General features: G+C 43.9%; 1 protein-coding gene across 1 annotated transcript in view; it reads left to right on the forward strand.

Moving 5' to 3' along the window:
• The window catches only part of SH3KBP1 (SH3 domain containing kinase binding protein 1), a 332,811-nt gene that overhangs the window by 20,515 nt on the left and 284,541 nt on the right, over positions 1-27,755 (forward strand). The window contains exon 2 of the mRNA XM_070365436.1: positions 21,654-21,811. Coding sequence (XP_070221537.1) covers positions 21,654-21,811 — 158 coding nt within the window. The remainder of the gene's footprint in view (positions 1-21,653; positions 21,812-27,755) is intronic.

Consider the following 27,755-nt stretch of genomic DNA (forward strand, 5'->3'; position numbering starts at 1 on the left):
GTTTATGGGGTCGCAGAGTCGGACACGACTGAAGCGACTTAGCAGCAGCAGCAGGTAGATGGACTCTGCTAAGTTTTTCAGGTGCTACCCACCCGTCCCCCACCCCACCATCATCCCTGGAGTGTTCTTTTCTCTCTTTTTTTGGTCAGATTTATTGCTGATCTGCAGCTCTGGTTTATTTTTTATATAATTTTATTTTTGCCTGTGCTGGTCTTTGTTGTTGTGTGGGCTTTTCTCTAGCAAGTGAGGGCTGCTTTCTAGTTGCAGTGCATGGACTCTCATTGTGGTGGCTTCTCCTGTTGTGGAGCGTGGGCATGGGCATGTACGCTTCCGTGGTGGCGGCTCCTGGGCTCTAGAGCACAGGCTCAGTAGTTATGGTGCACGGGCTTAGTTGCCCCGTGGCCTGTGGAATCTTCCTGGACCAGGGATTGAACCCATGCCCCCTCCATTGGCAGGCGGACTTTAATCCACTATACTACCAGGTAAGTCCCGAAGTATTCTTTTCTGATTTGGGTTCTTCACATAGGAACTGACCACCTTCAGGGTAAGAATTTGTGTCCACACATCTGTATGTTACACTTTTTTTTTTTAATGAGGTATTGATTAAGCAGATTATTTTTAACTTCTAATTTCCTTTTAGACTTAAGGAAAGGATACAAAAATAATATGGTTTCCATATACCTCCCACTCAGCTTTCCCTAATGTTAACACCTTGTATGATACAGTATTGTTATCAGAACCAGGAAATCAACATTGGTGTAATACTGTTAATATTTACTAAGAGTTTTATTTAATTTCACCAGTTTCCACTGATGTCCTTTTTTTGGGTTCTAGAATCCCATTCAGGGTCCTATCTTGCCCTGAGTTGTTACTTCTCCTTTGTTTCCTGCAATCTGTTGGCAATTCCTTGGTCTTCCCTCATCTCTCATGACCTTGACAGTTTTGAAGAGTATTGATCAGTATTTTGTTGAACATCCCTCATAGTGAATTTTCTTGTGGTTGGACTGAGGTCATTCTTTTTATGGTGGCAAAATATCAATAACATAATGATGGCCGTTTTAGCTATTTTAAATATAGAAATCAGTGGCATCAAGTACATCCACAGTGTTTTGCCACCATCCCCATTCTCTATTTCCGTTGTTCTCCAGTACCTATCCCTCCAACCCCTGATAATGCTTATTCTACTTTCTGTCTCTATGATTCTGCCTGTTCTAGCTCCCTCATCTCAGTAGAATCGTATAATAATTGTCCTTTTGTGATTGCCGTCCTTCATTCACCTAATGTCCGCAAGGGGCATCCATGTTTAGCACATGCCAGAACTTCATTCCTCTGTATAGAGAGACTGCACTTTGCTCATCCATTCACCAGCTGACCGACGCTTGCTTCCACCTTTGGGTGTTGTGAATAGCAGTGCTAGAAACATGGGTATTTAAGTCATTGGTTCACATTTTCAAAAGGAATATGGCGAAACTGGAAAAGATACAGCTGGAGCTGGCAGGAGAAGGTACTCTTCTGTTTCTCCTGTGCCCTGTGGGATGAAGGCTTCCACAGGAGAGAGATTGGGATGGGGCTGGGCAGTGAAAGGGCAGGGGACTCAGAGGCAGGTGCTAGAAGGTTGAGAGGCCAGCAAGAGAGAGGAAGCCAAGCTGTCATACTTGGCCAGAGGTGCCACCACTGAGGGATGGCCTAGAAGGTTCCAAGCAGGAGCATTGGACAGAGTCAAAGGCCAAGGGGAAGAGGGGGTAGTTCATTCCTTACCACCTGGAGCCAGGCAGGAGGGAACAGGCACAGGCCAGGCTGGAAATTTAGTTCACTTAGTATTTCTTTTGTTCTTTTTCAGATTTTAAAAAATATTTATTTATTTGACTGTCCTGGGTCTTAGTTGCAGCATGTAGGATCTCTGATCTTTGTTGCAGCAGGCAGGATCTTTAGCTCCTGCATGTGAACTCTTAGTTGCGGCATGTGGGATCTAGTTCCCTGACCAGGACTCAAACCCGGGCTCCCTGCATTGAGAGCTTGGAGTCTTAGCCACTGCACCACCAGGGAAGTTCCTCTTTTTCAGATTTTTGTGACCTTATCTCCCAGTAAGGAATATGTTTTACATTGCAACCTGGTGCACACACTCATCCTTAGTACAATTGAAATACTCATTTCACTGAAAACATTTACTACATGCAATGTTTTCTGATATTTTTTTCAACACTGTTGCATTTAAAAAAAAAAAAGGCTTATTATGACCTGGTTTGCCCTTGGCTTGAAAACACAGTGCTGTATGAAGCCCCACATGCAAAGTTCTTTGTGCCAGTTAGTTTTTCTTTGGGTCCTGCCACCACTTCTGTGAATACTGTAAACTATATAGTTTGATCGTGTTTCCCTTTTTGATTTGGCTCTTAGAAAACTAAAAGCCAATTGGCTTGACCAAGTGGTTGGTCTCTATATGATAATCATATACCATACCTACTGATACCTTAACTTTTCCTGGCTCTTTACCTTTTAACTGTATTTTTTCTGATCCTAATTATTCAATATATTTTAATTTTACTACATGAATTCTTGAGAGCTGCTCCAACCTATGTGGAATGCATTAAGATATGATGATGGAATACCTAGGAAATCATTGAGAACTTTGAGAAAAGCTTTGGAGGCATCTTCCTCTTTAGAGACTTTTTCAAAGCAAGGTCTGAACTTATTTTCCTTTAGCTCTATGACTATCTGATTTGTTTTTCAGGCCTTTGATTCTTTGTTTCAGATTATCTAGAAAGCATTTCCACCCCCCTCTCTTTTTTCTTTAAAGAAATTTACTACAGTTACAGAAGTAGAATTCAGAAAGTTTAGTATTGATGTGGAGAAAAGGTGTCATTTTTTTCTTTAAAATAGGAATATTTTTACTTACACTCACATTTCTTAGAATGGTGTGTGTTTATGTAGACGTTTTTATTATAGATTTTAGCCTCCTCTTTAAATCAGTAAAGTATTATGAACATTTGGTTTCCATTCTTTAAAATACATTGAAGCATAATTGATTTACAATGCTGTGCTAGTTTCAGGTGTACAGTGCAGTGATTCAGCTGTGTATTACATATATGCGTGTGTGTGTGTGTGCTTAGTCATGTCCAACTCTAATGACCTTATGGACTGCAGCCTGCAGGCTTCTCTGTCCATGGAATTTTCCAGGGCAGAATTCTGGGGTGGGTTGCCATTTCCTTTTCCAGGGGGTTTTCCTGACCCAGAGATTGAACCTGCATCTCCTGAATTGGCAGCTGGATTCTTTACCACTGTGCCACCTGGGAAGCCCATATATATGTGTGTGTGTGTGTGTGTGTGTGTGTTTCTTTTTCAGATTATTTTCCCTTATAGGTTATTACAAAATATCAAGGTCCTTGTTTGTACTTTTTTTTTAATCCCAGAAATGTCTCAATCAAGCACCCTATTCCTGTAGAGATTCCCCTGCCTCCTCTCTGCTCTTTATCCCCCTTCTTGCTTGGCCATCTAACTGGTTTGTCTGCCACCTACAAATTCTGTCCATGGATCCCGCTCCTGCCACAGGTGTCTTCCGAGAACCTTTGTGTGTGGTTGTATCTCCCTTCTGCTCCCAAATCTCTGGTCCCTCCTTGGGCTTGCAGATCCCACAGTCTATTGAGCTTGTATCAAGGCTGGAACCCACCTTACCCCATGAGTAGCAGCATCACTTTCACTGCGGTCCCCTCCACACCCCCAGATCAGAAGGCTTTGAAGGAGGATGAAGCGAGCAGCCCATCTGATGCACCTGGACCTCTCAAGAGGCCGTGAAAGCAGAGGAGGACGAGTTTGGAGAAAAGTCGGTTCCTGGATGAACTTTTCACTAACCAGATGAGGGCTGCCCATGCTGAGCTGCTCTTGCCTTTGTTTGAAGTGGTGAAAGGAAGTAAGAACTGTCTTGGCGTGGAAGGTCACTACTGCCAAGAAGAGAGGTCTCAGGCTTTCTGAGACTTGTTTATCATTTCATTCTGAAAAAACATCATTACTTTTTTGCTCTATATATGGAATCTACCTTAACATAATCAAAAGCAGGGTTTTTTTTGAGGGGGGGTGATATAGTTGATTGAGTATTTGAAATTCCTCAGAAGATGTCTCCTTTCTTTTCTTTCTTTTGGCAGTTATTGATTTAGAAGTGAGCTAGAAGCATCTGACAGGAACTGTCACTAACCCACAGTGAAGTTAATTTTATTTTGGTTACATGTAATTATTTCATGTTTGCTTCTGTGCAGAACAGTGGCAATAGATTTCATCTCCTTCCCCCTCCTCCTCCCGCCCCCGAAAGCTTTCCTTTTAGCTGCGCAAATCTTTCTCTCTCTGTGTTCCTGTGCTATGATGAGGGAAACTCTGAATGCTTAAGTGGGCATCTACAGAGAACCTGCCTAAATCCTGCTGCTGCTGCTAAGTCGCTTCAGTCGTGTCCGACTCTGTGCGACCCCATAGACGGCAGCCCACCAGGCTCCCCTGTCCCTGGGATTCTCCAGGCAAGAACACTGGAGTGGGTTGCTATTTCCTTCTCCAGGGCATGAAGGTGAAAAGTGAAAGTGAAGTCGCTCAGTCGTGTCCGACTCTTAGCGACGCCATGGACTGCAGCCTATCAGGCTGCTCTGTCCATGGGATTTTCCAGGCAAGAGTACTGGAGTGGGGTGCCATTGCCTTCTCCACTAAATCCTGCTACTGATGTCAAATAGCTCATGCAGTGTGCTAGTCTGATTAAGTCACTGGTAGAATGAGGGTATTAAGTCATCTGTAGAAATGACTAGAAGAAGAAAAAAATCTAGCAAAAGAGCAGACTGGGAAAATTAGAAAAAATACTTTCTGGCACATAATTCAGTTAAGTTACTCCTTAGAAATTTATGTTTGGACCATCAGTGTACATGCTTAAATGCCAGACAGAGTCCAGGTGTGATGTGTAGTCCATCGTTCAACATATACTCAAAGGCTTTTTTAGAAAATGTGTCTGTTCCTTCCGTGTGTAGCACTGTGCCAGATAGGGACTAAGAGTAAATGAAAATATTTATGCTGGTTCCCTTCCTTATAGGAACTTAAATTTGATTTGAGGTGGCAGGACATACAGTTTAAGAGCTAAATTAAAATAACAATCCAAGACAGGGGATGGCAAACTGACCTACAGTCCCAATCTGGCCTGCTGATTCTTCTTGTAAGTAGCTTTATTGGAACATGCTGTGCCCATTCATTTATGTGTTGTTCAAGACCGCTTTCTTGCTGTATTTCAGTTGAGTAGTTGGAACAGCATATATGGCTCACAAAGCCTAAAGTATTTACTGTCTCACTCTTTAAGAAAGAGCTTACCAACCCCCAGTTGAAGACAATATTTCAGAAGATGTTAAAGGCAGTGTCTGATAGACGTGATTTAGACGGTTAATGTTGCAATTAGTGAGAATATATTGGTGTGTATCTCAAGATGGGGCTTGAAGTTGACCTCAGGCCATGAAGATGGAGGATGTTTTGTGGTGTGGAGAATAAGAAACAGGGTTCATGGGTGAGACTATAGATCATGCCCTCTGGGGAAGAGTGTGTGAGTGATGGCAACCAGGACTGTCCACTTGCGCTTGGGGCTAGGGGTTGGGTATAAATGCATCTGAGCTTGTTAATGTAAAACCTGTGCTACATAGTGGTGGCCTTTGAGTTCTAGAATCAAGGATGGGAGCCTTCCCAGACATCTGCTTTCTTTCAAAGGCAACATTCACTTTCACGATTGATGTTGATTTCAGACCTATGACGTAGTTGGCTCCAAGGGTGTGTTCACATTCATGGAGGCACTGTCCCCTCATGGACTGGTAAATTCAGCTTATTTGTTTTGTGTAGTGCTAGTTCTTGGTGTGTTTGGAGAAATAGCTGTCATTTCCAAGAGAGGTTTAACCTTGGGGTCCTCTGAAGGCCACTAGCACTAGGAGACTTGTATGGATAGACAGTCTCCCATTCCATGGTGACAGTGTTCTGGAGAGTCTTTTGAGAAGGGAATTCTGGAAAGAAATGTTGTGTAGATGAGAGACGTTGGGAGGGGAGAAGTAAGGAGGAGGAGCCCCCATCCTTGGTTACTTCCTTGTCTCTTTCCTTTCGCGCTTCAGCACTGTCTGCCATCTTGCCTGGCTCTGCAGCGCTCCCGCAGTGTGTCCTCACAGGCGGTGCACTTTCAGCTTCTGGATCCCCAGCCTTGTGTAGCTGCTCAGCCATCATCATCTTTCCACCCGCTGCCATGTCCCCTATTCCATGACCCCCACTCCCAGCCTGGATCCTGCCATCTTGGCTCCTGGTACACACTGAACACCCTCCCCGCCTCCCTCACACACACTTTGCCTCGATTAGTTACTGGAGGCCACTCAGCTCACCTCTGATCCCTTTTCTCGTCCTGGGGCAAGCCCTGGGATGCCCATGCCACGCTTGCCTCTGGCCCTGCCATTGGCTCTGGAGCCACCCAGCCGATGCTTCCACTGGCCTCTCCCACTCCTTTGTTTTCTTCTGTGAATTAACACACACACACACACACACACACACACACAGTGCAAAAGAAAATCCCATGTGCATTTTGCACTCAACTCATCCTAGATTGTTTTCTCAAGCTCCTCAGATTCCCTCCTCACTTGACCATCACCAACAGATGACCTTAATTCCTGTGTTTCCCACCTTTGAACAGGATATCTGACCTCTCTGGGAACCAGATTCTTCATAAATTTGGTACCACGATAGACACTGCATAGAGTGTGTGTCAGTTACTACTGCTGGGTAACAAACTCTTCCAAACTTGGCACCTCCAGACAGCCATTTTATTATGCTCATGGATTTTTGTGGGTCAAGAATTGGGACAAGGCATGGTAGGGATGGCTTATCTCAGCTCCACAGAGTCTGGGGCCTCAGCTGGAAAGACTGGAACACGGGATGATGACACTGGAAAAGCTGGAATCATCTGAAGCCTCTGACAGGTCCATGTTGGCCTGGGCTCGGCTGAGTCAGCATGGTGAATGCCTACATGTAACATGTATGCCTAGGCTTCCTTATAACTTGACCATCAGTGGCTTGGAAATTGCATATTAGCCTTTTGTCACTCAGCCTTAGAAGTCACACAGCATCATTTTCCTGCACTCGCCTGGTCAAAGTGTTCACAAGCCTGCCCAAATTCAGAGGCCCAGCAATTGAGGTTAGATTTCCCCTGTTGTTGCCTGGGGTCACATTCTGGAAGAGCATGAGGGATGGGAAAGTTTGCTGTAGCCGTCTTGGAAAGTATAATCTGCCACAGAGTGGTTGTTATAGTTAGATGATGTGATGAGGACAAAAACAACTGGCACCAAGAGATTGAGTATATTTTCATCCAGCAATTGTTTGTTCTGTTCCTACTATATGCCAGGGGTTAGGCCAGCACTGGATCTCTAGGGGCAGACACAGCCAACGTGCTCTCTGCCCTCCTGTGGCTCGCACTGCAGTAGGGGACACAGGCTGAAATCCAGTGTGATTAGATCTGTGACAGGGACTCGGGATTCCAGCCCCTTTCAGGGAGAGGGACTAGTTGAGCATCTGGATTTGTTTCATTTGACATGAGGATGAAGTGAATTTCCCCTCATGAATGCTGAGGAAGGGCAATCTGCCTGGCATTAATGATCCTGCTCACTCCTATCGTGCTAGTGGCACTTCTGTGGACCTATAGGCTCGTAGCCCTCAAAGGTACCTCAGAAATCATCAGGCCCAGGGTCTGCCAGCACCCCCTAACCCCACTGTTCAATGTAGACTTATGTTCTGCCTTCCTAAAAGGGGTGTTGAGGAGAGTGGTGGTGTGGAGTCACCTGGGGGACCATCTTCAAACTAGACGTGCCCCCCTGCCCCCAATTCTTATGTGGCCAGGCTGGGAAGAGAGGCAGGGGGAGGTTGCATGGGTGATTCTGACCCCCGGGTGAGGATTCCATGTGGTTTTAAACCAGCACTTCTCAAATGACACTGAGTGTGTCAGTACCCTGGGAATCTCATTACACTGAAGCTTCTGGTTCAGTAGGGCTGGACAAGGCCAGACCTGGCAAGGCTGTGGGCAGTACCAGCAAGGGACAGACAGAGATGCCTATCGAGGCTTTTCCATACCAGGTGAGGGCCAGCTCACAGAGAGAGTGAAACCTCAAGGGCTAGGCAGGTGACCTACCACATTCTGCCATGTTTCAGCACACATTTCTTAAAGATGAGGACTTTATCAAAAACCGTAATCATGTTATCAGTTTTACACCTAAACAACCAAAACCACAGCCTTCTTTATACAAAACCCATCTCAAGAAACCCAAATTCAGAATGTAAATTGGTATAACCACTATTGGAAACACTGTGGAGGGGTCCTCAAAAGATTAAAAATAGAATTATCATGTAATCCAGCAGTTCCACCCCTGGATATGTATCAGAAGGAAATTAAATCCTTATCTCATAGAGATATTTGCACCCCAGTATTCATTGCAGCATTATTCACAGTAGCCAAGGGACTAGCTTAGGTGTCTGTTGGCAGGTGAATGAATAAAGGAAATGTAATAGATGTATACAGTGGAATACGATTCAGCCATGAAAGGGAAATCCCGTCATTTGCTACACCATACGTAAACCTCAAGGGCATGTGCTAAATGAAATAAGTTAGACAGTTCAGTTCAGTCGCTCAGTCGTTTCCGATTCTTTGCGACCCCATGAACTTCAGCACACCGGCCTCCCTGTCCATCACCAACTCCCGGAGTTCACTCAAACTCATGTCCACTGAGTTGGTGATGCCATCCAACCATCTCATCCTCTGTCATCCGCTTCTCCTCCTGCCTTCAATCTTTCCCAGCATCAGGGTCTTTTCAAATGAGTCAGCTCTTCACATCAGGTGGCCAAAGTATTGGAGTTTCAGCTTTAACATCAGTCCTTCCAATGAACACCCAGGACTGATCTCCTTTAGGATGGACTGGTTGGATCTCCTTGCAGTCCAAGGGACTCTCAAGAGTCTTCTCCAACCCCACAGTTCAAAAGCATCAATTCTTCGGTGCTCACACAGAGAAAGATAAATACTGTATCATATCACGTTGTGGAATCTGAAAAAGCTTTAGTCAGAAAAAGGAAATAGAATGGTGGTCATCAGGGGCTGGGAATGAGGTGGAGGAAATGAGACGTTGGTCAAAGAGGACAAATTCCCTATAATAAGATAAATAAGTTCTGGAATATCTGGATGACTGTAGTTATGAATACTGAATTATGTACTTGAAAATTGCTAAGAGAGTAGGTCTTAAATGTTCTCCCCACTACCTTACCACCACAAAATGTAATTATGTGAGGAGACAAATATGTTAACTAACCTTACTGTGGGACTCATAATATAGAAGTATATCAAATCATTACGTTAAACTTATACAGTGTTGTTATGTCAGTTACGTTTCACTGAAGCTAAAAAAAGACATGACACATGACAGATAAAAATACTTATACCCTTACTCTTCATATGCATCCACATACAAAGCAACCAAAAAAAAAAAAAAGGGTTCAAATTAAGAAAATGTTCCCAGAGGTTGCCTTGAAGCTTTTTCCGGAGGTCCATGCTTGTAGATGTGTGGTATAGAACAAGCATACATTTGATTGTGCTTGTTGCTTATTGTAGTTTTAAAGTAGCTGACAGTGTACCTTAACAAAGCAATTAGGATTAAGCATTGTATGTACACCCTCCAAGGTAAACAGTTTACATCCAAGCTGCCTTGAGATTTCTCTTATAAAGCATGTCTTACAGAGAGATAATCACCAGTTTGGTTATAAATTATTCACAGAGAATAAAGTATAGCACCAAAAAAAGAAAATACTTTTGGTTTAATTGTTTATTTAAAAATATTTGTAGGTACTTAGTGCCCTTCATGGCTTCCCAGATGGCTCAGTGGTAAATAACCCAGCTACCAATGCAGGAGACTCAGGTTTGATCCCTGGGTGGGGAAGATCTCCTGGAGGAGGAAATGGCACCCCACTCCAGTAGTCTTGCCTGGAGAATCCCGTGGACAGAGGAGCCTGGTGGGCTGCAGTCCATGGGTCGCAGAGAGTCAGGCGTGACTGAGCACAGCACATACAGTGCCATTGATGACAACCTTAGGCACACACACACACTTTTAGTGACTTGCTGCCTTTGTGACGCTCATCTGCCTTTTCAGGTGCCTTGCTGTGTAGAACACAGTTAGCTGAATCACTTGTGAAACAACTGATTACACCAGCGTAGATTACGCCATCATTTAAGATTTTTATCTTAGGTTTTTCTCTTAGGTTCAGTGTAGAATTCTGTTCTTCTCCATGCATATTTAGAGCATTTTAACAATCCGGAAGTGTTTCAGCATGTATTTCTATAAGATAATGATTCTTTTCAAAACCATAATCATAATATCATTTTTACACCTACAATAACTAACAGTGTTTTCTTATCATCAGGCATCCAGTCCAAATGGCCAGTTATTACACATAGTTAAACTATTTCAAAAGGCATTTGTTTGACTTTGAAAGGTCTGAACTTTCTAATTGGTTGTTTGTCCCTGAGTCTCTTTTAATCTCTCTGTCTCTGTTTAGTCACTAAGTCATGTCCAGCTGTTGCTACCTCATGGACTGTAGCCTGCCAGGCTCCTTTGTCCATGGAATTCTCCAGACAAGAATACTGGACTGGGTTGCCATTTTCTTCTCCAGGATCTCTTAATCTAGGCTCTCCCATATCTTTTCTTTTTTCCTTTACAATTTTGTTGTTGTTGTTGAAGAATTTGCTTGTGGAGTTTCCTACAGTCTGGGTTTTGTTGACTGTACTTTCGGGAGCCATTGACCATCCTCCGGTCCTCCCTATCAACTGACAGTAAATCCAGACGCTGATTTGACTTAGGTTCGTTCCCCTCATTGGCAAGCGTGCTTCATGGGACTATGCATACTTCCATCATGAGGCTCTCAAAGCCTGGTTGTCTCCCTTTTTGTAACATTAGCAGCCGTTAGTGAGCATTGCCCGTGTCCCTGATTACATTACATGTTGCAAAATGTCGATTGTCTAATTCTCTCATTCGTTCTTCATTTATTAGTTAGAATATGCCTGTAAAGAGAAATTTCTCCTCATCAACAATTTAGTTATCCTGAATTCATATGGGCAAAGCAGAATATATGTTTGGTTCTTTCCCTGAATTTACCACTTTTCAGAATAGGAGTTGATTCCCTAGCTTTGATTAAAAAAAAAAAATCACTCTGAAACATAGATTCACATAACATATATCAGTTTGAGGCATCGAACCTGTTTGATGTGTTTCAGTCCACTGCAGTTCTTACTGATAGTCATGTTGTCTCATTTGTGTCCTTTTCTCATTCAGTTCTGAATCCTTTTGACACGACTTTATTAATCTCTGATGGCTTCCTTGGTTTGACAAGATGTTTGTCTGATAAGATGTTTTAGGCTTGTCATCTTTCCTGCCCCAGACCTGAAATCAGCCATTTCTCCAAGGTTACCTGGCTTTTTTTTTTAAAAAAAATGATGTCTAATGACTAAATGTAATTATTTCTGAAAAAAATTTACACATTGGTCTATTCAAGTCATCCTAGAAGTCTGTTGATATGGGGCTGTTGATCCTTTTAGTTTTTTAATTTTTATGAACCTCATGTTTTGGTTTTGGAAAAGGTTTCCATAGTTTTAAACCTCAGTCCAGTTTATTTAGGTATTATTTTGTTTGTCCAGCTTTAATTTATAACCTTCAAAGGAAAGAGAAATGTTGGGTTTTAGCTCTACTTCCGTTTTTTGTTAATCTGTCTAGATGCATACTTACCAAGTGGTTTTCTGATACTGTGACAAAGTATAATTTAGTTGATTAAGAATATTCGCGAATTGGATACTTGACTAGCAACTTTAAATTCAAATTGTTGCCCTGCTATTAAACATGCCAATCAAAAAGATTTGAAAACTGTTGGTAGTTACTGTTGATAGACTCAGAATTACTGTATAACATCATGTATGAAACCATGAGATGCAACAGCCCAAGTAACCTACATGTTATGGTGTTACAAATGCTCTAGGTTTTATATCCCGTTTGGCTGTTGGGGAGTTCAAAGTAGTTATGCTTCTGACAGTTTGAAACTCTCGATTGCTTTGAAGAGCTGCTGTTGTGCTGTTATTTTCTGCTGTCAGCCCTGTGCATTTGTCTCAGATCCCATGTTCTTGGATTCTCAGCTTCTTGACAAAATCATCCTGGTAAATTTCTCCCCTCAACAACAAGCATTTCTTGAGTGCCTGGCATGGCCAAGCAGTCAGCTCAGTGCTTGAGGCAGGAAGATGCATTGGGCAGTGTGACTTTTCTTTTAAAAGTCCCACAGCTTCAGCTTTACACTTCTCTTCTGCCTTTTAGGGGCTCTTAGCAGGATTATGATACCTGGGATAATAAAGGCCTGAAAAGGGGCACTAAATCTGCTGGGAAGGGAAGCAAAAAGACTGTCTGTGGTTTCCTGTCACCTCTCTACTTTCTCCCTTCCCAGACAGGGCACTTCTTGTTAACAGAGGGCCAGGCAGTGACTCAGTCCTTGTATCCACTCTCCCCACCCCCACCCCCCGACCACACTGACCATGTTTTTCTCTGGAATCTTCTTCACTTCCCTCCTTTTGACCTTGTTCTCCACTCTTCTAAACATTCTTGCCTCTTAAAGCTGATTCAGCTTAGCTACACTGACATCAGCGGAAAGGCTTCTGCCTTTCTTCTTTCACACGTGTCCAACTTTAAAGCCAGTTTCCCGTCTGCTCCATCGTGTATTCTTTTACAGTCCTTACAGAGAATCTTTCACAACAGGGTTCTATGAATTCATTTTTAATAAAAAAGTTTTAAGCAAACCTTTTAGATACCTTATCCATAATGGTGTTTCAACCATCTATGTAGTATCTGTTGAGTAAAATTGGTTCCTGAAATGACTGGGTGTTGGGGGAAAAGCAATATTTTCTAATTATTTTATTTTACAGAATCTCTAATTAAATTAATACGTAGTAGAAGCAGACATCTGACCGTTTGTTCTCTTTTACATTTTGATTGGCCTCAAACTTTTTGGATTTTTTTTCACTGAGAAGCATAGGGGATCACTTTCTAATCAGGCACCTAGCTTCGAGTCTCCTTTGAGTCCGAGAACCAGGCTGTCATTATAAAGTCCAGGGAAAAATACCATCTCTACTTATCCTCAAGCCATTTTATTACTTAAAACTTTATAAATATTTATGTAGAGCAATATTCGTGTGCTTTCTCTCTTTTACTTAAAAAAAGATTCTGTTTTAGGTGACTAAGTCATTTTGACTTAGCTGACTTTTTAGTAAATTGGTGCTCTAAAATGCAGTTTATTTTCCCCTCCATAATTGTTACACAGAATCCTTCTTTGTTCAGGCTTATCTAACTCTGATCAATTGTATTTAGTCTCCTTTTTTTTTTTTTAACCTGCCAAACCATCTGCATACTTTCTCTCTGTTTCCTTTTTCCTTTAAAGAGGCTTTTTCTGTCTAAGGTATTCTTATCCCATCTGTCAAATGCATGTTCTTAAGAGAGCTGTGCATGAGGTTTGCAAGGGTTAATTTTAGTCGGGAAGTGTTTAATAACTCATTGTTCTTAGCTTCTTGGTTGAGGCCCTGGCGAGGTGAAGGCTTCCTAGTGCAGGCTGCAAGGCTTTGTGAAGCACTTCCCCATTGAGGGAACGGCCCTGTACCCCATTCTCAGCTTGAATTCAGCGCCCCTCCACTGTCAGGGGCAGTGGTCCTGTCATGGCAGGGGAGAGCATGGAGTCGAGGTTGATCCCAGTGCACTCGAGAGGCTCAGCCCAGGGCACCGTTCCTGTTCCTGTGACTGTCCAGTCATCCTGATCTTTGACTTTTTCCAGCCTTCTGGCCTAACAACTAGGCTCCCAGTGGCAACTGCATTTCATTGTGCTGAGTGATAAGCTCTGGTTTAGGGGTGACACTTCCTCCAGACGTACTCAATCGTCAACATTTGTTGAGCACATAACGTGTGCCAGACACCAGATAAGGGGAGGGAATGGTCAGATCTGTCCTTTAAGGGCTCCCATTCCAGGGGGCAGACCGGTAAGATGGGCCCAGGAAACCCTCACAGCATCAGGGCCCATAAAACTAGTGGCTGTCGTTCATGGAGCAGCTTCTGTGTACAGGAGTTCACAGGCATCGTCCCCCTGCCTCACAATGATGTGGTGGAGAGATCGTCTCCCAATTTTAAGCACAAAGGAAATGAACTCAAGCAAGGTATCTGGCCTCAAGTCACACAGCTACTGAATGTCCAAGCTGGAATTCACCCCTGGGCATCCCAGGCTCCAAATCCTGTGCTTTTTCTCCTCTTCCTCACATCCTCTGTAAAGATGCTTAGGCAGAGGTGACAAGAGCAGGGAGATGGGCTGGGAGGCTGGGGTTCCTCGGACCATCTTAGAAAGCTGCGTGACAGGTGTTGTCAAGGCTGTCTGAGGAAGCCAGTGGTGGCCGTTCGTTTATCTCTCCCACCTGGGTTTCTTCTTTCTCATCTTGTCTTTACCACTCATCTCATCTCTTTACCACTTCCCTGCTGATGCCCAGTTCTGGGAGTTGCTACTGGCTGCTGTAGACAATGGTTCACTGCCCACTACCTGGGGAGAGAGTTCAAGCCCAGTGGCTCTTGGTTCACTGAGATCTGTGTTCTGAGCATCTCTTCCTTGGGGGAGCTAGTGTGCAATTTGTAAGTTTCAAGGCTTAGGCATGACCCCCTTGTTGGCCTGGTGCCCCTTAGTGGTGTGTTTGTGAAGATACCGAAGGAAAACGTGGCTGGTGTCAAGGTCAACTTTGTTGGACTTGAAAGTCCCTGCGCTGCCTGAGGTCCTCACCTGGGAAGTGCGGGTCCCCAAACCGTCAGCCCAAATGCTGCCAAGAAAGCATGAGCTGATGAGAACTGAGCCTCATGCATACTTGTGTTGGGAAGAGTCTGTTTATTAAAAACTTGATGCTTGGACTTCCCTGGTGTTCCAGTGGTTAAGACTCCACGCCTCCACTGCAGGGGGCACAGGTTTGATCTCAGCTCAAACACAATCCCACATGCTGCTTGGGGCAGCAAAAAAGTTTTTTAAAAAGTTGATGCTTGAGTGTACCCATTAGGGTTCTCTGGCTGAAAGCAACAGAAACCAATTCTTCTTTCATTAAAATAGGGAAGAAGATTTACTGGAAGGCCATGGGATTGGTTTATAGGGTGGAAGAAAAAACTGGAGGCACAAGTCTGGGAAAGATGGCAACCAGTCAGCCCTGGAGTCCCCGCCTCATCTAGGGGCCCTGCTGGGGGATCTGCTGCAGCCCGTTCCAGCCTTTGTCACAGCTGCTGTGCGAGGTAGTTGAGTCCTGTGCTGGCAGAGGGCAAGGCCAGCCTGTGGGCGGATGGTCCCATCTAATGGTATCTCCTTGGGGAGGGGAAAGTTCCCCAAATGGCTTCTCCTTCCTGGGTGGGCAGTGGTTTCTCCTTGGGACACACACAGGCAACCACCTTGATGAGCAAATTTCTGCCACTGTAAATTCCAAAACTCACAGACTGTCTTTTTAAAAACTATGTTGAGGTATTAAATTCTACCCTTTTAAAGTTTACAATTCAGTGATTTTAATACATTTATAGCATTGTGAAGCTCTCATGAGAATTTAATTTTAGAACATATCTGTCCCCCACTAAAGATGTCTCCTAGCCATTTGCAGTCAGGCCCTGTTCCCACTCCAGCCCTTAGGCAACCACTCATCTGTTTTCTGTATCTGTAGATTTGAACATAGGTTCTCATATGTTCCTGGCTGGTGAAATTTTTTCTGGGTATCCTGTTAACTATGCTTTAGGTGAAAGAAAGAAAGAAAGACAAAAGGCCAGTGCTGTGGAAGTGTGTACATTACTGGTCTGTTTTCCCCTCCCTTTTTTTACTTTCGATTTTCCCTTCTCTCACCTGGAGATTAAGGCAGGAGAGCTTAATCCTAGTCTTGATGATGCTGCCATTATTTAGCTCTGTAAGCCTTGGTCACGGAACATTCCGGGCCTCAGTTCCTCATCTGTAAAGTTAAGAAAAGGGTGTGACAAGATGATAACGCGTGTTCTTTCTATCTCTAATGTCTGGCAGTTGTGATCTTTTTTGGTGAAAACTTTCTTGGTGAAAAAGTACTTCTTGATTTTTATCTGTTCTCTTCAGTCAGAGGGCTGGAACACAAGTTGATGCTGGGCAAGTGGGGTGGAGTCCTGAGAAGGAGCAGGGCTTTTCCCAGAGGGAACTCGCTGTCTGATTGGCGCCAGCCGCTCTCGAATGCTGGCAGGGCGTGGTTAGCACCCACATCGAGTTCAGTGCAGAGGTGGGGAGGGGCCGGCCACAGAGCGGGGCCTCCGAAACCCCACCGCCACCGTGAGAAGTTGGTCGCTGTGAGAAGCTGCTTGGCAGCTGGCTTAGCCAACCGACAGTTAAAAACCACCCATTTCATCTTTGGGGGGAGGAGACATCCCAGCAGGTTTGAAGGCGGAGATGGGGAGGTTTTGCCTTTCGAAGCAGATCTCTTATCTCCTCTGGCTCTGCTTCTGTCTTTCTGTGCACTCAGGTTAACTGTAGATTTGGCTTTTGCAGCAATGGTAGCTTTAGCAGACGTGTGGAGGCTGGCTTTTGGCACCACAGGCAGCTGGAGAGTGGTGTTTTCTGACAGGGAGACGTCCTTAAGTTTTATAATTTATGGTGTCTTTAAATACAGGATTTTGTTTACTGTTGGCCTAATTATAGCTCTGATATATTTTATTTAGCTTAATGTTTTAATTTTGTGCTCATGCTCAGAGGTAGTTTCCCAAAGGGTACTGTTTAAAAAAAACAAAAAACAAAAAACTTAGGTTTTCTCCTATGGCAGCTTCCTGAAGACAAGGAAATGGGTTTTAGGGCCACAGACTTTCTCATGGGCTTCTGTGCATATTTTGACTGTGTTTGTGCTCTGTGAGATCTAGAGATCCTGTCTGCCGAGTATTATCCTACACTGTCTCTCTAAAATAGAAATATAATACTGGCTGCATATGTGATTTTAAATATTCCAGTGGCCACATTCAGAAAAGGGAAAGAAACAAGTGAATTTTATTTGAAAAATACTTGAAATGAAATTGAATAATTTTACCTAGCACATCTAAAATGGTATCATCTCAACATATAATCAATATAAAAATCAGTGAGATATTTTGCATTCTTTTTTTTTTAATAAGTTTTTGCCACTTGCTGTGTATTTTATGACACATCTCAATTTGGACGAACCACATTTCAAGTATTCAATAGCTACATGTGGCAAGCGACACTTTAGTGGACAGCAAAAGTTCTAAACCTTTCAAAGGCTTTACAAGGGACATTGAAAGAGCCCTTAAAAGGGGTAGGAGAGACATAACCACATGTTTTGTGAGCTCTTAACAAAGCCATACATAGGTTTCCTCCTCTTAGAGAAACTTGATATGTAAAAATTCTTCTTGACAGGAAAGGTAAAGCAGGAAGTGATTATTCATGTTACAAAAGAATTAACCACAGGATCCTTTAAATAGCAAGCTCCCTTCGTGCACCGAAGATCTGACTCAATTTGCAAAAATGTGATTGACACTTGGCATTTTAGTAGCATCTTTGTTGGGCAGAGAACTATCTGCCATTATAAAATGCAAATGCAAGCTGAGCCGTTGGTTTCTCACAGCTTGGTTGAGTACCTACCTACTGTATGTTATGGGTGCTCATAGGGACCACGACAGAACTAAGGGACATCTGTACCCAGAAGGTATTTAGAGGCTTACTGGGAGGATAAGACACACATGCAGACACCACAGCATGGAATTGCCTCAGTGCCAGAGCCCAGGGAGGCTCGGGGGGCCACATGAACCAGAAAGGGGGCAGCCAGAGTCCGGTTGGGCCCAGAAGGAAGGCAGAGTGCATGAGATTAAGTGTCTGGGAGTTTAAAGGAAGGGTAACTCAGGAAAGACCAGCTCAATAGGATGTTGGGAAGACTTAAAACTTACTCAGTTATGCTTTATAGATCCCTGAGCCCCCAGTCCGTCATTCTCAGCCTTATTCCTAGCAGCCGTTGGTAAAGCTGTGTTCTTCTTGGGCTCCTCATAAGAAGGAGATGGAAGGAAAACCAGGCTATGCTTCTCTCCAGTTTTCAACAGCAGGCAGCAGCTGTTTATTTCTTTGGACTCATCTTCCTGAAGCAGATCCCTTTGTCCTCTTCCAGCTTTACCTTGATAAAGCCAGTGTAGAGAAGGCAGAAAATGAGACTTGCTGTTTAGGAAAGAAGAAGCACAGTTGTGTTCTTGAAGTTGATGGGGTTCTGAGTTCCCCAAAGAACACACCAATTCAATTTAGCATCAAGATGGACCCTTGAGCAGCTTCCTTCCCCCTCTCCGTCAGGCAGGTCCCATGCGTTGCTTCCCCCCAGCTCCACTTTGGGCGATACTCTGTCCCCATCAGAAAAGCTATGAGTGGGAACTTCCCTGGTGGTCCAGTGGTTAAGACTTTGCTTTCCACTGCAGAGGGTGAGGATTTGATCCCTGGTCAGGGAGCTAAGAACTCACATGCCTCACAGCCAACAACCCCAAAACATAAAACAGAAGCAATATTGTAATAAATTTAATAAAGACTTTAAAAATGATCTGCATCAAAAAATTAAAGGAAAAAAAACTATGAGTTTTAATCTGTAAGTACTGCAGTAGAATCAGCCTTGTGGAGCCTAGGTCAGTGTTCTAATCCTGTTCTTGTGAAATAATAATACCTGTTATTTTAAAAATTACTATCTCAATATATGTATTTATTTATAGATTATATATAAATATATTGGTGTACTTGTTGATTAAGACAACCCCAAAAGAGCTTCTAAACATTTATTATTAGGTTTAATGAACTTTTGGAAAACATAAGATTGACTATTGTATGATTTTAGACATTGGTAAAAAGTGAAGATATTTGTCTTCATGGCTCAGGTACATCATTTTAAATAACTTGAGTTATTAACTATTAATAAATAGTTATTAACTATTTATCCCCAATAGTTCCATATTATAATTAGGTAACTTAAACCTGTATCAAGAGTAGGAGAAAACCCGAATTACAAATTGTCATGATAACTTGGAGCGTGTTGTGGTGATTGGCTTGTCCTTGTCTTCGCCTCCTAACATGGCTGACAAAGAGCTCCCACCTAGGGACTGAAGTGTCAACACCTCCACATTTGTTTGTTGACTTGGTCGTGTGTCAAATATTATCTCCATCCCCTATTTTCTTACAAACTCTTCTCAAGCCTCTCATCCATTTAGTGAGGGTGATTTTAGTTAAAAGGGGTAATAGTCATACAGAGGCTCTACCAAGAGGCCTCTCAGAACTGTGGGGTGCCCGTGAAGCTGAAAGCTGGTGCTGACTCTGGCAGCCGCTCTTGTCAAGGGACACAGCTGTCCTGCAGGCTGCTCTGTGCCCTTGGAGCATCCCTGACTGCCTGACCTAGAGGCTGGATGAAGGAGCCAGTGTCATTCTGCAAATGGAATGTTAGAGATGTTGAATTTTTCTCTTTCTAAAATTAAAAAATGAATGAACTCATTTTCTTTTTCATCTTGTCAACTAATTCCTCAAGTAGTGAGTGCATCTCAGTTTGGAGAGCACTGGCTCAGAAAATAAGCTTAACTACTTTGCTAAGCTTCAGGTTCTTTAATTGGGAAGATGGGCATCAGAGGATTAAGTGAGGTAATGCAGGAAAAGTGTCTGGGACATAAACAGTGGTTACTGTACTCTCAGTTCTGATAGCACAGCTTCAATAGATCCTTGTCTAGGTAATTTGAAGAAAGCTGCTTTTTGATCGACCTGGTTCTGATTGTTATGATGGCTCATTTTAACTGCTGGTGTGAGCATACGATACAAGAAAATTGGAGTGTTTCTGCCTTTGTATTTGTCAGGAACCAGGAGAAATCTGAAAAGGTTGCCTTGTTTATGCTCTTACACTTTTCCTTTCTGTTGATAAGTGATGAAAATGGTTCACAGCTCAACTTCAACCTGGGCAGATTTATGACAGCACAGTCAGCCAGCTAATTTTGGAATGAAAAAATAATCTAGGAAAGGAAATTCTGCTTTGAGTTGCTTATGAACTGTCTGGCTTAGCTGATATTACAAGTGGATGAGATGAGGCACACCAGTCTGGGTGGATGGGCTTGTTTCATCTGCAAACACTTTAGGAATTTATCCCCAGTGGATGTATATGCAAAATGTATTTGACAAGGAGCCCATTCACCTACCAGCCTTTTTCTTGGAAAACCTACCGCTGTATATTAAACTTGTAAAAGTCATTTGAGCTTTTTTTGGTATTCTATTGAAGAAATCTTTGCCAAACCCAAGATCACTAAGATTTTCTCCTGTGCTTTCTTATAAAAATATTATGGTTTTAGTTCTTACATTTAGACAAATGATCCATTTCGAGTTCATTTTTATATATGGGTTCCTTACAGAGCTCATTTAACTTTTCCATTCTTTTTTTTTTTTTTTAAAAAATTTATTTATTTTTAATTGAAGGGTAATTGCTTTACAGAATTTTGTTGTTTTCTGTCAAACATCAACATGAATCAGCCATAGGTGTACATATGTTCCACTCTTTTTTTTAAAAAAAAATTATTTTTATTTATTTATTTGGCTATGCTGGGTCTTAGTTGCAGCATGCAGGCTCTAGTTCCCTGACCAGGGCTAGAGTCTAGGCCCCCTGCATTGGGAGTATAGAGTCTCAGCCAGTGAACCACCAAAGTCCCTCTTCTATTCTTTTACTGTAATTTCTAAGTTGCTAATTCACCCGCTTGTGATTTCCCCTAATTTTTACTACCCTTGTATTTATTCATTCACCCTTTGTTCATCTGTCTATCCATCCATTTATTCATTCATTCAGATCAAGCTGCAAGTAAAAAAGGCAAAGGACAGGAGATTGAGGTGGGCATGAGGTGAACCCTGAAGAGCAGATGAATTGTTTAATCAGTGTGTGGATAAATTAGTCAACCTCTGGGTTGATTGGCTCTGTTAATTTGCATGGGTACCAGAAGACCTCTCTGCCTCATTTTTTGCCTGCACTTATTACTGTGTGTACAAATCACTGTGGGCTGGGAGAACAGTTGCAAATGGTATTGCTGCCTAAGCGGCCATCTTCTTATCGGTGAGAGGCAGGCATTATCTCTGTAGCATGGGAATGATCATCACCCACATTTTGCACAGCTCAGGCTGGGAGGTTAGCCTCACCTAGTCTTGATGAGAGAGGGGGCACCCGAGAGCCAGACTTGCAGCTGCCGTGGCCCGCAGTCTCTGCGCCTGGGGAAATGGTGCTGGGCTGCGTCTGGGGGCAGGGTGGTGCACCAGGGTTGTCTTCCTTCTGTCATTGTGTGTTTCCCCTCTGAAGCCCCCGCTGGTCCTGAGACCTGTAGGTCACTCTGCTGGTGCCTGACCACGGACCAGCACTTTGTGGCTTCTGTGCTACAGGCCTCGGGTTAACCAAAGTCGGGCTGCTGTGGGTGGCCCTGTTATTTTAAGTATCGGTAGAGGGGAAGCCCCTTTAATAGGACTTCCCTGACTGTCCAGTGCTGCCGGCTTCGGATTTCTCCAACATCCGATCTAAAGTGCTCTTCTTCTTTTTTGGTCCCTGTTCCTTCCAGTGGAGGCCATAGTGGAGTTTGACTACCAGGCCCAGCACGACGATGAGCTGACGATCACCGTGGGTGAGATCATCACCAACATCAGGAAGGAGGATGGAGGCTGGTGGGAGGGACAGATCAATGGCAGGAGAGGTTTGTTCCCTGACAACTTTGTAAGAGTGAGTACAAAGCGAAAACCCCTTTTCCTGTCTCCTATGTGGGTTCTACTGGCCAAAGGTGTGGGGGCACTTGAGGAGGAATTTCCTGGGACCCTCCCAGGGGAGGAGTTGACAGCTTGACATCTCATGTGCTGTTGAGAAGAGCACATAGAGTTTGGCCCTTGATATCGGGGGATACATGTTTTGAATTCACCTTCTTTAAGGCCCAGGATGTTCACTTTCCAAACTGTGTATCACTTAGACAAGCTAGAAAAATGTAAAGTTTGTCCACTTGCTTTACTTGTTTTACTTTTAATTGTGTGTGTGCTCTGATAGTTTCAGACTCTTGCCCTTTTCTGTCCCGTCCGAAATGAAGGTGAAACTCAGTTTTGACCACTTAAATCAAGTAGCAAACTAAACGCAGAATTCCAGTTGTGCCACGTTTCCATCTTTACATCATATTGCTGTTTTGATAGGAACAATGTTATTTTCCTTTCCCCCTTTGTGGTCATGAAGCATTGAGTAAAATCTTTTTTTTTTTTTTTTTTTTTCCAGTAAGGTTTTGAAAATGATGGCCTTTGCTGAAGGGTTAATTACAAAAAATGTATTGTATAACTCAGTCATGTTGAGAAAGTTCATACCATGCAGTTGTAAATAATAGTTGGAATTAGCTTTAAAAATGGATCACCTGCGGGCTGATCCCAGTGGGAAATACCATGTCGGTCTAAAAAGTCCTTGGACCGTAACCTTCCCGCCCAGTGCCGGGCTAGACAGGCCTGTTCTTGGTAGGGAGGGTGGCGTGCAGGAGTCCCCAGGGCCCCTGCTGTAGTTCCGGTGGCACCAGACCATGCCTGAGACCTGGGGCCATCGGGAGGCAGGTGGTGTGGGGATGCTGAGCCCAGAGAAGCAGGTGCCCCCATCAAAGAGCCACGTGAGCAACGTGGGAGGAGTTGTTGAGGAAGCACAGTGAGGTGCTCCAGGCTTCACCGCCTGGGCCCTCTATCAGTAACCCCCGCCCCCACCCCCCCACCCCAGTGTAGAACAAATGGAAACCCAGGTTCATCTTTGTTCAAGATCTTGCCTCAGAGGATCCTACTAACCTCTCTCGTGCTCTTTCTCCTTGGTGTGCAGAAAGTTGGGGAGAGCTTGGAGGGTTCCAGGCTGATAAGCCTTGCTTGCTCTGAACAGTGTGGGAGGATAGACTTTCTTGGACTATGGTAGGACCTGGCAGCCCTGTCTCTCCCATTTTAAGATGAGAACAGCTTCACATCTGGGCCCCAGGGGTTGAGTCTACTGATGAGTGAAAGAGGGTGAATTCTTTTGCCCTTCCCAGCTAAACCCCAATTTTGGGGCAAGGACCATCCTTAGCATTGAGCCAAATTCTGAGTTGAAAGGGGAACTTTTTTGGATAAAAGAGACAAATTTTGGCGTGAAGATGGAGGAGGAAGGAGTGACAGAGGAGAACCATGGGAAGGAGGGGAGGACCAGGGGAAGGGGGGAGGATCAGGGGAAGGAGGGGAGGACCAGAGGAAGGAGGGGAGGACCAGGGGAAGGAGGGGAGGACCATGGGAAGAAGGGACTCCAGGTCTAGTTTAGAAGATGGGCCCTGTTTTGAGAGCCTTTACTGTGTTCTTTCTTTCTTTCAGTTGCTCAATCATGTCCAACTCTTTGTGACCCTATGAACTGTAGCCCGCCAGGCTTGACTGTCCATGGGATTCTCCAGACAAAAATACTGGAGTGGGTAGCCATTCCCTTTTCCAGGGGATCTTCCCAACCCAGGGATCAACCTGGGTCTTCTGGGTCATTGTAGGCAATTCTTTACCATCTGAGCTACCAGGGAAGCCCCTTACTGTGTCCTTGGCATATTCCAAACCACTAATCTACAGACTCAGAAACTTTGAACTTAGCCTTTGCTCAGGGATAGTGGGGCATCATAAGTGTTTGTGGAAGCTAGTAGGCACCAGGGCAAGGAGGGCATGCTTGAGAAGAGCCCCAGGGGTGCTGGGGAGCAGGAGCTCGTCACTGAGATCCTGCTCCCCTGCCAGGGCCTCTGTCTGCCCCTCTGCACCTGCTGGGCCTCGGGCCAGGCCAGCATGGCCCATGGGCTCTGTCTCAAGGGGAGGCTTGTGGAAGATGTCTGAGCCAGAGGGGAGGCCAGCGACATCAGGGCTTATCCTGCTGGCTCCCCGCCCCAGGCTGGCCTGTGTTTGGCTGTGTCCCTCTGCAAGATGGTGGCTGCTCCCACCAAATCATTTTTCTACATTCCTTTCCCTGCATCATCTCAGCAGACCTGGGGCTCCTTTGTTCTAGCCCTCAGCTCCTGCCTTGGAGTGTCTCTCTCCTTCACCTACTTTGTAAAAGTCTCTTTATGCCTCCCATCACAGATTACCTAATCCGAGTGTGCCATCTGTTTTTCCCTCCCTCCTGAGCCTGGCCACCTCGTCAGGGCCCTCTGAGGATTCATGGAGACCATGCGCCAAAGTCACTTAGCATGTGGCCGGCCACCTACCAACACCTACTGCTGTCCCTGCTGCTGGTGGAGGAAGGGACTGTCTCCCCTGGCCTTGGCCTGAAAGCCCCTGCCCTTGCCTGACACTTGTCTCACCTTAGCTTGAGCACCTCCAGGGAGGGGAAGCCGCATGCTTGGGAGGCGCTTGGTCCACCTTTGCCGGAGAGGATGTGGCAGGAGCGGCTGGGGCCGCACCACTTGTGGCTGTTACATTTGGCAGAAAAAGAAACTTCGCTTCTTTCAGATGGCTGATTCTATTTTCAAGTCTTCACCCACTGGGAATGTTTTAGGCCTATTATTGAAAATCCAGTGGGTGGATGCAGCAGAGCTGAACAATAAAGAACACTGCCATAGAGAGTTCTGGAAGCTGAAAATACATCTTTAGGTAGTAATAATCATATTGGCATAAGTTCAAAGTTTTGAAAGTAGGTTTACACATGCCTTATTTAGCTTAAGAATCATTTTTCCCCACAGAGAATTGAGTAATCTTGTGGTATCCCGTTGTTTAGTTGTGTGCCTTATGCCAGTGTGACCATCATTGGAGAGCTTATCTTAAGCGTTTTCTTGATTCATTTATCAGATCCTTAATCAGTGTCCCAGTTGAACCTGCTCCCCTAAAGTGTGGGGATTCAGTATCCACCCTCAACTCTGTATTGTCTCAATTTCTTCAAGGAAAAATACCCGGCAGTCTGCCCACTCCAGCATTAAGAAGATGCCTGGTTTGCAATGATAAAATCAAAACAAAACAAAACACAAAGTTATCTGGGCTTCCCCAGCTCTTGGGCTATTTCTTGGTGCCCATCAGTGTACCCAACCAGGCCCCATGGCCTTTTGGGTTTGTTCCTCTTTTGCTTTTATTTAGTTAGTTCTTATTTAGTTGATTTACTCTGCATGTGGAAGAAGAATCTTTTAGAATCCCTCTTCCCTTTCTTCTCCCCACCTCTCTCCTCACCCACTTCTTTCAGAGTACATTTTTCTTGATCCCTTCTCTTTAAAAAAATTTTATTCATTTTTCAAGATGCAGTTTACATAGACTAAAATGCTGTCCTAATTGTACAGTTTGATTTTTTTTTATATAAGTGCATGGCTCTGTAACCATCATCCAGATGACTTTTATTTCTATCTCTCTAGAAAGTTCCATCATGCCATTTCCCAGTCATTCCTCTTCTCATAAGTAATCTGTCATCATAGATTAGTTTTGCCTATACTTGAATTTCATGTAAATAGAGTCATGCAGTATGTACTCCTGTATATATGGCTACTTTCACACAACAAAATCAGCTGTTCTTGCTGTATGGTATCCCATTTTATGAGTATGCTGTAATTTGTTTATCCATTCTCTTATACATGCACATTGGGTTGTTTCCAGTTTGAGTGTTTTGTGGAGACAGGCACTCATTTCTCTTATGTATATACATGTAGGAGTGGAATTGCTGCCCTCCCTCACTTTCAACATATTTGTTTTTCTGTTTAAATCTGTGGCCTCTATGAAGGGGGGATCTGGGGCCTCATTTGTGCCTGAGTCTGGTGGTCTTCATGTAGTTGACCTTTGAGTTTGACTGCTGAAGGGTCCTTAAGCACAGAGCTCAATCTCCCAGGGACGATTTGATTGTTGGGTCCATGAACTATCAAAGACTCATTCTTAGATTGTCAAAAACATGCCAGTAGAGAGCATGTGTCAAACTTTTATTGAACTCATTTAACGAAAGAACCAGCAGAATAACAAAACTGACTCTGTGAGGGTGTGGGGAACTGATGAAAAAGTCCATGAGAAAAGGAATATTCAAAGAAAATCAAAGCAAAAACAACATTATAAATCAACTATACTTCAATAAAGTTAAAAAAAGAAGATCAAAATGGGTTCATGCGTTTTTTGTTGTTCAGTCACACAGTTGTATCTGACTCCTGTGACCCTATGGACTGGAGCCTGTCAAGCTCCTCTGCCCATGGCATTTCCCGGGCAAGAATACTGGAGTAGGTTGCCAAGTCCTCTGCCAGGGGATCTTCCTGACCCAAGGATCGAATCCACGACTTCTGCATTGGGAGGCTTCTTTATTGCTGAGCCACCAGGGAAGCCCATGTCTTAGAGGACAATAAAATCTTTTTCTGTTTGTTTGTTTTAACGTTTTTATTTTGTATTGGGGTATAGCCAATTAACAATGTTGTGATGGTTTCAGGTGAACAGTGAAGGGACTCAGCTGTACATACACATGTGTCCATTCTTCCCCAAACTCCCCTTCCATCCAGGCTGCCACATAACATTGGGCATAGTTCCATATGCTATACAGTAGGTCCTTGCTGGTTATTCATGTTAAATAGAGCAGTGTATACCTGAAGAGAACAATAAAATCTTAACCTCTGGGGTTATCATCTCTATCAGAAAAGAAAAAAAGAAAATGGCGTATCTTACTGTTTTTCTATGTTACCCCAGGAATTTTATAGAATTGTAAAGTACCCTAATAAAGTGTGAGTTAAATTAGGATATATTTTCAGAGAGAAAAAGATAACCCCTTCGGCAGGGTCACACTTATTAGAAAATACATCAGCATGACATTAAAAGTTCACACAATGATCATTTTTGGTTTCATTTCCAAGTTTTGGATATTTTGTCTTCACAGACCAAAATAGACTGTAATATGAGATATAATAGTAGGAGACACGGATGAAATCCTCATAGTTATTTATTTTTTAAAAATACGGCTGCCCTCCTGAGACCTGAAATGGGAGAGAAATATAGCCACCCATGAGAGGCAGATGTGGGCTCTTTCGTAGGGTTCATTTCCCCCATGTTGGATTTACTGACCAGTGTCCCCCTTTTTGGAACCTTACATCAGAGCCAGACAACAGTGGATTTGAGTCCAGCAAAAATCTTCTTAGCAGCCTTTTCCTGAATTCTCCTGACATGTATCCACAGACAGACATTTTTTCACAACTGGCCAAAGGACTCTCAAAAGGCAGAGGCCTTGAACCCATGGCTTGGGTCGCCAAGCAGGGTTGGCTTGTTTTAGGGGGTGACCTTAGGTGAAGGGCAGTGGGACCCAGGCTCTCAAGTAGAAAGCAGGAAGCTGCAGCAGGGGTTAAAAGAACGTGATTGTTGATCTTTAAGTCACTGTGTGTGTGTGTGTGTGTGTGTGTGAGGAAGTGTGCACTCTCCCTGCCTGTCGGTGGATGTGTGAGCTAGAAGCACACGCTGCCGCAGCCGCAGGCCCCCCTGTCGAAGGCTGAGGTGTGTTTACTTGTAGCTGTAGGTCTTATGCTGAGTGTAACAGTTTTCAGCTTGGTTTCCCGTTGCCCCAGCTTTCATCTGCTAGGTGTTTCCTCTCTCTCTGGTGTATCCAGAGTCTTTTTTGTACTTGGGTGAAGTGGTTGGTGAACATGGTTATTATTTTTTTTTTCATCGATGAGGTGGAAGGTGAGGCTTTTGCATGTTTGCACCAGTCTGAGGCAAAGCTCATA

The sequence above is a fragment of the Bos mutus genome, chromosome X (assembly GCF_027580195.1).
Source record: "Bos mutus isolate GX-2022 chromosome X, NWIPB_WYAK_1.1, whole genome shotgun sequence".
Lineage (NCBI taxonomy): Eukaryota > Metazoa > Chordata > Mammalia > Artiodactyla > Bovidae > Bos > Bos mutus.